This window comes from Plectropomus leopardus, chromosome 16 (assembly GCF_026936395.1).
Source record: "Plectropomus leopardus strain MGB_pleo_1.0 chromosome 16, ASM2693639v1, whole genome shotgun sequence".
In the NCBI taxonomy this organism is placed as follows: domain Eukaryota; kingdom Metazoa; phylum Chordata; class Actinopteri; order Perciformes; family Serranidae; genus Plectropomus; species Plectropomus leopardus.
In genome coordinates, this window is record NC_142191.1 from 7,597,082 (window position 1) to 7,609,978 (window position 12,897).

A 12,897-nucleotide genomic window follows, 5' to 3' on the forward strand; every position below is an offset into this window, starting at 1 on the left:
TCGAGCAGTCCTTTTTGTTCTTTGTTTTGGTCCTGAGATTTTGCTGCTGACTGAGTGGAGTGAGCAGTTAAGTTGCACTTACAGTTTAAATCCGTGTCTCTGACAACATGGATGCTTCACACACATTGTCCCGCCAACAGCGCAAAAGAGCTGTACAATCGCAGTTTCAAGATGGACACCCAAAATTAGCATCATCAATTTAGCATCTGACCAAATGTCTCCTCTTCAGCTCCTTACTAATTACGTTAAAATGGACAGAAAAGTGTTTTTGCAGCACATTATGATGTCACAATTGACCTCTGACCTCTTGGATATAAAATGTCTGAAGTTCATCATTATATCATATGAGATATAATTTTTATGACCACTAAAAGTTAACCAGTTGACTGCTGAGTCCAGGTGAATTTTTGAGCTAAATATGAAGAGATTCTGTAAAGGCATTCTTGAGATATTGCATTCACAACAATGGACCTGCCGGTCGAAGGGACGGACAAACGTACACAAGTATGGATGGACAACTCGTAAACATAATGCCTTCAGGCATAAAAAAGGCATTTAAAAGAGACTAATGATTAAAATAGCACAAAAAACAAAACAGGTTCCATATTTATGTGGCACATGCCGAAATAGATGCATACTAGTTCTAGAGGACAAACTACAAATGTTTCAGAAAATGCTGCGCGTGTAGATCAGCCTTCAGTCTCCTTTTAATCAAAGAGCCATGTTTTGTAATTCTTTCCTCTACATGTGTGACAGTAGAAGCACAGATAGACGCTGGTGTGCACAGAGCCTGGAGGCATACAGACGGAGGGAGGACAGTGTTACTGGGCTGCAGAGGGATTGAGTTCCACACTGGATCCCTGAGGAGGGAGAGGAAGCCCGGGGCAGAGAGCAAGCTGTGTGGCCAAACACTGACTGAGGCTCTGGGGAAAATTTCAGCACCGTCAGCAGCACATGCCTCACTACTGGAGTTTCTCCTGTCCGTCATGCAGCCGCATGTGGTGCAGATGGCTACTCCAGGGGGTTTGGGGTATAGAGTTTTGATCTCAGTGTGTTTCTCACCTGTAGGACGGGGCTGGTGCGCGTGTTCGGGAAACTGGTGGGTCTGTTCAGCCACAGTATGAGGTCCTTGCGAGACAGACACCTACTCCTGGGCTGTGACCTCCCCCTCTTCTCCTGCGAGGATCCCGCTTCCTCTTGGCACTCTTCTTCAAGGCCAAACAGGCGCTGATGGTGGAGCCGATACGCAGCTTTGAGGGACAGAAAAAGGGCTAACCATCTGTGAAAGAAAATAGCAGAAGAGGAAATTGAAATTACAGAGAGAATATTCGTAGAAATACTTTATGAAGGATAGACGTGGGCTGATTTCTTGCTTTGTGGTCCGTTGATAAACCAGTTAGATTTTACGCAAACTGACTGAACCAGCATTTGTCATAACACATTCTGGCAAATCAAAAAGTAACCCAAATCAGCAACCTGTGCTGACGCCATCACAGCGCTAAATCCAACTTGTATTGCATTAATATTGTAGGGTTCCCACAGATTTTCTTGGGACAAAATTTCATAACTTTTCCCCTTAATAATTTTAAAAACCATTCACACAGTATAACATAAACAGAACTGAGTGACATACTTTGCTCCAAATATTAATTACTGTACGGAAGCCGAACGGCCCCTTTTTCCAATCTCTAATAGCTGGTTGTTTGTTAAATTATGTGAAAGGACTTTAGGTAACAATTAACTCTTTGAAACCTGAGCACATTGGCTTGATTTCTTTCAAAAACATGGGAAGAAGGAAAAGAGCAATAAAAGTAGAAATGACCCATAAATTAGTACACAATGAATAAAAAGTACAAGAAAATTGCCTGAAATTTGTAGAATAAATAAAAGGTATATAAAATGATTTTCCTTGTCATTTCCAAGTTTTGTTTTTGTTTGTTTTTTGACATTAAGATTTTTTTATTTTTATTGCAAATGTATATCAGTTCCAAATACTGTAGGCCATATGTTGTTGCTTCATGTTGTGTGCATAATGATTTGTGCTAAAATGCTATATGTTGTTGCTGTGCTATTGTTTTGTATCGGTGTTCTCTGCATCGCATGGCCTTTGTTTTGCTGTTGCTGCCTTTATGTTGTCCTGCTGGTGTCCTATCATTTTACAGGTTTCAAAACATCTTGCCAAAGGACTACGTTTGAAATTAGCCATATGGCTAACACTGGCACATTTACAGAAATGTTGATCAATGTGTGTTGTCTTTATAAATACCTGAAATAAAATGAAATTGGTCTCCTTGATTACTCACTAATTACTAATAATGCGCATCGGCTTTGAAAACATATTGGTCAATCACTTGTAAAAAGTTGGCCATTGCTTAAGAGGTATGAAAACGCAAAGTTAAAACCCACCTTACTAAGGTGCCTTGCAGCATTAGATTGGACATCTCAGCTGGTGACACGTCGATGAAGCGCAGGAAGGAGAAACAGCTTCCTTTGTCATCACCTGGAGGAGTTAAAAACAGAACACAGAATGAAAAATATGAGACCAAACAAAAAAAAAAAACAAAGACAAATATGAAAATAACAAGCAGAGAATAACAAAGAATGACTGAAACATCAAAAGACAAGGGGAAGAGAGGCGCTGGGGTGACACTGAGGTTGGAAACTTTTGGTTCTAACACGAGCTCTGTGTTCGTCTGAAATCAAAGCTTTATTTGAGCTCACCTCTTCTGTGGAAAAGAGACTGCTGGATGTGATTTGGAGAAAAGGGAGACAACAGCACTTGAAGTAATCTGAGGAGGAAGTGGAAACAGAGTTAGACCACTAACAAGCAAAGACACCGAAACTGGAATGATTTTAAGATTCCAGCTCGGCCGACAACACTTCCATTATTTATAGCTACAATCAGGATAATAGCCTGAATTAGAAAATATGCACAAAAACAAAAGACCAACCGAGAAAAAGTAAATATTTGACAATGTTTTACACGGTCATTTCATATGTAAACCTAACCCCATTCAAAACAACACTTTTACAAATGTTGTTTTTATTGGATTTTGAACACACTTGTCGAGTGTTTCTCCATGTGGTGAAACTTACTTGTTTTTGGCCTGGTTGTGTGTGTGGAGGAGGCCGTGCCGATAGAGGAACTTCGACATGATATAGGGCTTCAGGGACATGTGGAAAGGAGAGCGCGTCTCCTGGCGCTCAAACAAGTCAGGGTGGTTACACACCTACACACAAGCGTACACAGACTGTGCATTAGAAAAAAAGAATTAACACTACTCATGCTTCTGCTTGTTCTAACACTGCCAATATACTGTTTAGTTGTACCTCTGAAATTTAACTCCCACTCATAAAACATTAACGCTATTATTACTTTTGGAACATCCTTTAAAAATGCACTGCAGAATTTGATAACATAATAGTTATCCTCTAATCATTCGGACTAATAACAGCCATCAATCACTGTGACTGCTGCGTCTGACAAAATAACTCTTGATAGCTATAATCATCTAGTTGTACTTTATTCTATTTTTACACTAGAAAGCACACAGACAGGCCGCCGCTCGTACCTTCCTGAACTGCATGACCAGGTTCATGAGGGAGGAGGTGGTGCTGTGGGCCTGCTGCGCCGTGCCCATGGAGGACTGCAGCAGATCCTCAATAGAGATCTTGTTCCTCAAAGCCTGGTAGAGCAACCTCTGCCGCGACGTCAGCTGGCAGTAGGTCAGGATCTCAATCTGTAGAGGGAGAGAGAGAGTTGAACAAGTGTGTATAAAAGGGTCTGGAACAAATACACACACACACACACACACACACACACACACACAAACTTGTCTGCAGAGGCAATAAAATAAAGAGCTATTAAAACTGTGCCACTGAAGCAACATCAGTACCATTAACTTGTTTATCTCGAGAGTGAAAAGGCTTAAAGAGAAGCTCCTGCAGGCCAGGTTTCCCACACATTCATTTATTTGTGGCAACCTGCCATGATTAAAACATCTGCTGCGACAAGCAGATTTTCTAGTTTTGGAGCTGAACTGTTCATAAGGAGCACTGTTGAAATATATATTGACGTATTGTTTGGTTATCGATTGCATTATATTCTCGGAGCACAGAGCCTACTCTGGACACAGATGGAGCAGCAGAACAACGGGCGCAATGGAAGTGAAACTTGACAGTCTACTCTGCTGGCTATAATAAACTGCATTCACTTCTCCGTCTCCATCAATCTGATCTGATCTACGGCAAAATAAGCTGCTCTGTTTGTTAGGCTGAAAAAATGTGCAGGCTGGCTAAAATTCAACCATGCTGTTCTATCAGGAAAAACAAAGATTAAAACCAAAAGTCAGTAAAAAATGAAAAAAAAGGAACAATACATGTAAATTTGGGAAAGATTCATTATGCAATCCTGGAGAAAGGTGGTTGATTGTCGAGTCTCATTCCCAGGTCATCGAGTACACACAACCTAGCAGTCAGAAAAGTCGAGCATTTGTTTGTAACAACCTGGGAATAGGACTGAAAAATCAACTACTTTCCTGCAGAAACCTAAATATACACAGTGACCCAAACACTGAAAACACTAACGCTTTTTCTGTCATGTCCTTCCCCCTGATAACTGAAAATATTTTGGGAAGCAACCTAAAATAAAGGTTTTAAGTTGAATTTGAGTGAAGTAAAAGGTCAGTATGACAGCATAAGCAAACTCCTGTTTTCCCTACAAAAATCATATTCAATCACTTTGCGTCACTGCTCCTCAATGCCCCATCCACAGTGGCTTTATGCTGCCTGACTGATTTATGAAATGTGCAAAGTGCAAAATTTGTTAGATGTTGTTGTGTTTTATGTGTGTTAGTGAAGTCAATTTAAAGCAAACTTGACTGCACTTAACTGCTTGTAATTACTAGTTACATTTGTGCTGCTTTTTTGAATAACCAAAAGCAAAACAGAAAGGGGTGGTGGCTTCCTTTGTGTTAAATGAGCATTTAATATTGTTTTATATCAATCTCACAACCCTGAATTGAAATATATCAAAATCATGTCAGGGCAGACGTTATGATATCAGAAATATTGTATCGTCCAAAAATCAAATTGTATTGTGATTAAAGTATTGATTTACAGAGTTAAAGTTGGTTGGAAGTACAACATGCGGCTACAATAAAGAAAAATGATTCAGTATTACTGTTGTGTCTGGCCTCCAAAGAACACACACAGGATTTTCATATTGGCTCAACAAAAAAGTGGATTCATGGGTGCAGACTTCATGTCCTGCCTGACCCACATTCTCCAAACACACATCAAAATCTCTGCTTTTATCTGGTGTCACGCTTTGATGAAAGCAGTGAAACTGAACAACAACAAACTATAAAAAACCCAACCATGAACCACGAGTGAACTCCACCAGTTACTACTGGCTTCAATACAAAACAAGAGAAACCAACAAGTGGAGAAGGAAAGGAAGTGGGCTGGCAGGACTGCATGTGGATGCGTGGGGAAAAAGACAGACGTGGGGGAGCGATGAACTCTGACTCTGTGTATCGAGACTCCCACAGCGGATGAGTGAGTATGTGTGCGCCTTGTGTGACAGCGAAAGACCTCCAGTCCAACATCTGTCAGGAGGATCTGCCAGCACAAGCATCGCTCACAAGCTCGTTACAACACTTGGTGTCGATGAGGAGTACGAGGCGACGGGTGGAGGAAGGGTGCAGGCTTTAACAGGAGAGGAAACACGTACAGCTCCATGATATTGGCAAAATATAATAGATTTTTTTCCAATCTTGTGCCAGAACCTTATGGAAAACCTGAATCCCCTTCTAGAGGACACCATATGGAAAAATGTTCCCTAAAAATACAGTAAAATACTGTTTGAAAACAGAGCGTTGTCAAATTTTTATCCTATTAAATTTTCAGTTTTAGACAAGAAATTTGGTTCTGCAACACAGAGAAGAAAGTCTGCTCCCCTACCTTGTCTGAGAGCTCGTTTTCCACATCCTTCTTGATCCTGCGCAGCATGAAAGGCTTCAGAATCATATGCAGCCTGGAAAGTTGGTCTGAAACACAAACAGCCGTGTTTAGCTACAGAACATATCACATGCAACAGCGAGCAGAGATTAAAGTTCAGTGCTGGCACACAAACGACAGAATATCCGTACAAATGAGCTAAAAAATGTCATGTGTCGTCAGCTGGAAAATAAGGAAAAAAAACTCGAGCTATGAGGAACATTCTCAGACTCACTCTCATCGATGGCAGATTTGTTCTCAGCGTGGCTCTCGATGTCCTTCGAGAACCACTCGTTGAACTCTTCATGGGAATCAAACAGTGTAGGCATGATGAAGTGCAGCAGGGCCCACAGCTGAGAGACAGTAATAACACACAGTCGTCAACAGCTCTGTCTCGCTCACATGCACACACACACACTGCCCAACACACACACTGCTCACCTCAGCCATCGTGTTCTGGATGGGCGTCCCGGTGAGCAGCAGTCTGTTTCGACACTGAAACTGCAGAAGGATTTTCCACCGAACACTAAAAAACACAGAGAGAACCAAAAACATGACTTTATCATCAGTTAAGACTAAACAGCGCTGTAATCACACCCATTATTCAAACTGTGGGACACATTTATACACGAGCACGTTTAACATTTCAAGGTTCACTTTTTTTTCAAACTTTGTACAACTATTTTTGTAGGCCAGTGTGTAATAGCAGCTGTGAAATGTTGTATACTGATGTAGCTGTACAGATGAACAGCTTTATTTTTACAGCTTTATGGACCCGTTGTTGGCTTTCAAAATGTCTTTAATTATCATATCACTGCTCTGCATGTTCTGGCTAATTTATTCAAAACTGCATATCAGACCTGTTTAAAGCAATGCAGGTTTGCACGGTATAAGAATCAACTTACAGATATTTAAAACTCACTATTTTTTAATGTATTTCTCTTTTTTGCCTAATTACTAAATCAGTACAAACTAAGTCAATATAGAAAAGTCTTCTAGATGGTGTGTCTACCTGCTGAAACTAGTGACTGAATGTGAGAGAGGAAAAGTGCAAACTTCAATATAAAGAAACTTTGGAAAAATTGAATATTAACATGCAAAAACACCTGTATGATCCTCCTACAGGAGGACTGTCTGTTTGCGGATTACTGAGCATTAACTGTATAAATAAAATTTGGATCATAATGCAGGAGTTGTGTGAGAGTTTGTAAACAGATGTTTTGATGTAGTTTTGCTGTTGTTAAACGTGGATCCCTATGACTTCAATTCATTGAGAATATTCTCAGTTTTTGGATTCTTTTTTCACTGTGAAGGCATTTTCTTCACAAATTCATCTTTACATGATGTGAGAAATTTATATACACATGATCATGTGGAGGGGTGAAGTATTCCTTTAACCCACAAGAACCCTGTGATGTCTCTGAAATACAGTACTAAATATTGACGCCACGACAACCGTGTGAATGTTACCTGGTGCTGCTTTTCAATGCCTGGGCCTCATCCAGAACCATGTACTGCCACTTGACCCTCTGGAAGTACTTGACGTCCTGGACCACCAGCTGGTAGCTCGTGATCACCACGTGGAACGGTGCATTTTGTGTGTAAAGGGTTTTCTATTGAAACAGACACACACAGAGTAGAGACAGGGTTACGGAAGAAGAAAAAATTAACAGCATTAACAATGCAATAAGGCATTTTATCGCATTCAAGCTTTACAGCTGTCACTTCCTTACCTGGCTCCAAAATTTCCGAATCACCTTGCGATCGTGTGGATTCCCCCAGTATGGCAACACCTGACGAACAAACCAGTGAAGTTAAAACGTGAGGAAATATTGAATTAGCTCTGTCAAGAAACCTAACCTGCACTCAAACTGACCTTCTCCTGAACGCATACTTCCACACGTAGCAAAACAGAGCTCTGGTGATGTTCACAAGGGAAGCATTTTGGGCATAGCATCGTGTCTGAATCACAGCTTCAGCTGTTGAGTTGTTGATGCAAAAATGTGATGTGAAAAAATTTACACATCATTACATCACTCAACGCACGCTGGTATTCCATTGTTTTCAGTCAGTCTTGCTCTGAGTGTTCAGGAAGCTTATCTCCAAAATGTGTAATGGGGTCTTTTCACACCTCATTAGCAAAACAGACTGGATTTGATTTATTTTCAAACTTGCGGCGAAAACGGGCATAGTTGAGTGTTGAGCACAGCAGAAAGTTATGCATAACATAGTGTGTGGGTGTGCACGCAAGCGTAGCTGACACATTGATGTGTTTGATAATTATTTTTTTTAACATTCAAGAATGCACACAGCCTGTCAGAGGCCAACTAAGACATGCAAAAAGATTTTAAGAGTGCAATCACTCAACAATCACAGTGCTAACAGCTTTGACCTGGAGCAATACTGCCCCCTAATGGATAGTTCTGGAAATGCTTGAAGCTTTGAGTTTTTTATCATTACAGGATTCTTCACAACAACACCAGCACAACGCTGGGTTCATTTGAGTAGTGAAAACAACTACAGAGGCGTTTTTTGCAGGTGTTTCCGCTGGCGCTCTTTCTCTGCTGGATTCTCACCTTGAATTTGGGCACAAAGCGGGTGAACTCCTGATGCCAGTTGTTGAGCGTGGATGCAGGAGAGATGATGAGGAACGGACCCCAGATGTTGTCTCTCTGTGCAGAAAATGAGGAAAGACTTCGTCAGCCGCCACAACAGGTGGTCATTGTATGTGCGAGCAGCCGATGACAGGAAGCCCTGGAGGAATGCTGCATTACATCTTCCTGTCAGCGATAGCTCAACACTGAAAAGTGCACATTTCCCCTAAATTCCACTTTTTCAGCTTTTGGTGTTTTCACAACAATGAAACTAGTCATCTGAGTCAAAACCAGAAACAGGAGACTCTTTAAAGGATGCAGGTGCACAAAGTAGCTGGATGTTATGTGTTTTTTCAAGTTTGCAACAACAGTAGAGACAATTGAATATTCCACAAAGCTTTTTGGAAGAGTGTGATGAACATAATGCTTTGGTCCGATGCTCTCACTCACCTCTGCTAAGTGTGCCAACAGGGCGATACTCTGCACTGTCTTCCCCAGTCCCATCTCATCTGCCAGGATTCCATTGATTCCCTGCAGAGAGAGAAGAAAACATGGGAGAAAATGAATCATTCAGTGTGTTTAAACCTTTGAAACCTGGGCAAATCAGGTAGATTTCTTAAAAAAAACACGAGGGAAAAAAAAGGCAATGAGCAACTTAAAAAGAAATTATCCCAAAATTAGCAAGAAATTGGTAAAAAAAAAAAAAAAGAAAAAAAAAGAAAAACTCCCTGCAAATCCAGGCAGACCTCTGGTGTGAGAGACAGATGTGGGTACCTGTTCGTAGAGGTTGGCCAGCCAGTTCATGCCCTTGAGCTGGTAACCCTTGAGTTTTCCGTTGAAGATGGTGGGCTGAGGAATGTCTTCTCCTGCATGGATGGACGGGTTAGAGAGGCTGTAGCTCTCTCCAAATCCAGAGCCGGCGCCTGAAGATGAGCCTACAGCTGCGTGTAGTGACGCACTGCGACTGTCCTTAGCCTCCTCATCAAACATTCGCGTCTACAGGGAGAGATTTGGACATTAGACACATTGTAGACTCTTTGTGTGTGTGTGTGTGTGTGTGTGTGTGTGTGTGTGTGTGTGTTGGGGGAGGGGGCAACTCTGAGGGTGTGCATGCATCATCTCACTCTCTCTTGATGAATCTGGTAAGCTTCTTTGGCGTTCCTCAAGGCCTGGGACTTGTAGTATTCACTATCTGAAATCACATATAATCAACTTGTGCATAAAACAAAGGAATGCAATTTCATCTTACATTCTTTCCAATAATCATAAACATGTTGCCAAAGTCTGAGACATTTTTTTTAAGAAAACTGGCACTGCAGCAATAGTTTGGGCTTGCTGGGAAGCCAACTTAGCTCGGCTGCCAGCTTCAGGGCACTTTGTAGTTCTTCCGCCTCCTGCCTAAACCCGGCGTTCTCAAACAGATGCACTCTGAAGTACTCAAATCCTGCACTGATTGATTTAAGCCTTTGAAACCTTGATCGACATCACTTGGCTGTGTTCAGATGCCCTTCACAAATATTTAAACCTTTGGACCCTGAGCAAATGGGTTTGACTACTTTCAAAGTAATGAGCAACTTGGCAAGGAATACCTTGTAAATTGCAGCAAAATTAGAAAATTAAATTTAAAAAAAAGAGGAAAGAAATCCATAAAACTATATTTATAATTATTAAAATTCTACATGTAAAATTATGTACCTGAAGCATAGTTATTTTAAGCACTTTTTCCAGACTATTTCCTTGTTTATTTTTAATTTTTGACTTTAATTTTTTGTGGCAGTTGTTCAGGTAATTATTTCTTTTATTGATTTCTTGATAATTTTTGGGACATTTCTTGGCTCATATGCTCATTGCTTTCTTCCATATTTCTGAAAGAAATCAATCCAATTTGCTAAGGTTTGAACTCAGTAGTGCCAATGTAATATGGTCGGTAACCCTAAAAGTACCGAGTTCTATACCACCGTTAGACATTAGTACACAGTAGGTTGTAACTGGTAGCGATAAGTGATCTGTTGGTCGTCAGACGATGCCTCCTAAATGAGCTGCGCAAATATAACTACAGCTTAACAGCACATTAAAATCATAGGGAGCTAAAAACATGAAATGTAATCTACAGAGAGAAAATAAGCCAGAGGCAATAAACGTAATGACAACTGGCCCATTTGGCATTTAATTTGATACTGTTAGATTTCGGGGTCAACGGTTCTTCAAAGAGACTTATGTCAACCTTTAGTATTGAGTTCCTAACGGAGTCTGCTCCAGTACCAGAATGAACCTGACTGAGCCGTTCATACCATAGTCCTCCTGTCCCATGTTGACCATTACGCCTCCTCCGATGTCAATCTGTCTGTGCGCCGCAGTGTCTTCCAGCTTTCTCAGAATTTCCTCCTGGGTCGGATCTTCCTCTGGACCCCCCGTGTTTGCTTTACCGCCCATGAAATGAGCATAAAGCTCAGTCTGGGTGATGAGGAAATTCAGTTTACGCTGCTGACGCTTGGCCTGCGAGAGACAGAGAGAAAAACATGCTTTTATATCACCACTCAAGATGTTCAGTGTAATGTATTCTCCCAAACATTTTACCAGTGAAATTTCAAAATGTTTCCATAATATTTACCACATTTTCATGACTTTACGTAAATTAGACATTCCTGCCACCAACTCGCTGCATACACCAATCATGTGAAGCTACCTTTGTTTTGACTCATGAAGAGCAGCACTACATTTTAAATTTTATAATAAAAGGAACAGATTTTGTATAATGTTAAATATGTTTTTGATTTTCATGAACATATTTTTAGGAATATTTATTTAATGTACATTCAATTTTCTGTCCAAAACATTTAGTTTATTCAAAACCATTTTCAGTCCCAGAAAACAATATTTCTAATTTCATAACTATCCCAGGAATGACCACCAGAAGCCTGTAAATCTTTACAATTTAAAACTTTATCAAAACTTATATTGTTGCAAATATTTCAATGTCTGTTCCACCTACTTCTCTCATCTCTTCATCCAGTTTACGCTGCTCCAGCGCCTCCTTCTCCGCCCTCTTCCTGTGCTCCTTCTCCACTTTGTCATACTTCTTCCAGTAGAGCATCATCTCCTTGGTGAGGCGGCGAGCCCGCGGTAATGTCTCCTTACAGTTCTTCTGAGCCTGGATAGCTGCACGCCGAACCTCTCTCATGCACTGATGAGCCAACTGGGACAAACAAAACAGAAGTCTTAATCTAAGAATTAACCCTTTGAGTTGATTTTAACAGCACAATAATGTGTACACTTTACTTACCTTTTTGGCGTTGGTCAACACTAAGTTCTTCGCAGAGGTCTTCTGCTTGAAAGACTGAAAAAAAGGTACAACAGGAAAATTATGACCTTTAAAAATAATACTGAACATCTCACCAATAATGGAAAACTCTGAGTATTCAACCTTTTATCCGTGTCACGCATACAAACCTTGGGAATCTCCTTTTTAGCGATGGTGAGCCACACCTTACGCCGCCGTGCGTTCAGCTGCTCGATGGTGAGATGTTTCTTCTTCACCATGGGCAGCGGAGCATCATGGGAAAACTTTGCAAAGATCTTGGTGATATAAGGGCGCCCATCGTCCAGAAACTCTCCCTCTCCTCGCTTCTTCTTTTTCTTCACTTTTTTCAGTTTAGCTGAGAAAAAAAAACACGTGAATGATTAGTCTCAAATAGTAAGAACTCTCACAGCACAAGCAAAAGGTCTGAAAGCACACATTATCACCCTGCTACAGTATAACATCGCTACGACACCCTTTGGGCATTGCCGTAATCATGAATCCAAAACATTCCAGAGACTTTTTTTGCCTCTACCTTTGAATTTCTTCTCATCTTTGATTTTCTTCTTCTTGGGGCCCAGCAGGTGGCGCTGTTGTTCATAGAAGGGGTCATGAGTTGAGAGGAGTCCAGTGCTGTAATACTGATATTGGTGAAGCTGCAAGACAAAAAAACACAGATGGGGAAAAAAAAACCACAAATGAAACTTACGTCTTACGTCAAAAACATACGTCAGAGGTACTCTTAATGGTAAATGGTAATTAAACTTGCTAAACTTATATAGCACCTTTCTCATCCTCCAATCACTCAAAGCGCTTGAACACTACATGTCACTTTCACACACACATTGGTGGATGACGATACCATACGTGGTGCCACGCAGCTTAAACGCAGTCACACACCGATGGAACAACCATACGGAGCAATCTGGGGTTCAGTATTTCGCCTTATTTATTATTATTCAGTATTTCACGTTAATATTACCGAGCACCATGATTATAAGTACG

General features: G+C 40.8%; 1 protein-coding gene across 4 annotated transcripts in view; it reads right to left on the reverse strand.

Moving 5' to 3' along the window:
• Nucleotides 1-12,897, reverse strand: part of ino80 (INO80 complex ATPase subunit) — a 56,487-nt gene that overhangs the window by 38,815 nt on the left and 4,775 nt on the right. For all 4 annotated transcript variants that reach the window (XM_088089323.1, XM_088089322.1, XM_042503253.2 and 1 more), the window contains exons 7-25: nt 12,428-12,548; nt 12,045-12,250; nt 11,878-11,931; nt 11,587-11,790; nt 10,886-11,090; nt 9,719-9,786; nt 9,369-9,590; nt 9,045-9,125; nt 8,577-8,672; nt 7,734-7,793; nt 7,471-7,613; nt 6,442-6,526; nt 6,236-6,353; nt 5,965-6,050; nt 3,573-3,740; nt 3,097-3,230; nt 2,722-2,789; nt 2,407-2,500; nt 1,063-1,279 (exon numbers count right to left, since the gene is read on the reverse strand). In XM_088089323.1, the coding sequence (XP_087945449.1) occupies nt 1,063-1,279; nt 2,407-2,500; nt 2,722-2,789; nt 3,097-3,230; nt 3,573-3,740; nt 5,965-6,050; nt 6,236-6,353; nt 6,442-6,526; nt 7,471-7,613; nt 7,734-7,793; nt 8,577-8,672; nt 9,045-9,125; nt 9,369-9,590; nt 9,719-9,786; nt 10,886-11,090; nt 11,587-11,790; nt 11,878-11,931; nt 12,045-12,250; nt 12,428-12,548 (2,430 nt within the window). The remainder of the gene's footprint in view (nt 1-1,062; nt 1,280-2,406; nt 2,501-2,721; nt 2,790-3,096; nt 3,231-3,572; nt 3,741-5,964; nt 6,051-6,235; nt 6,354-6,441; nt 6,527-7,470; nt 7,614-7,733; nt 7,794-8,576; nt 8,673-9,044; nt 9,126-9,368; nt 9,591-9,718; nt 9,787-10,885; nt 11,091-11,586; nt 11,791-11,877; nt 11,932-12,044; nt 12,251-12,427; nt 12,549-12,897) is intronic.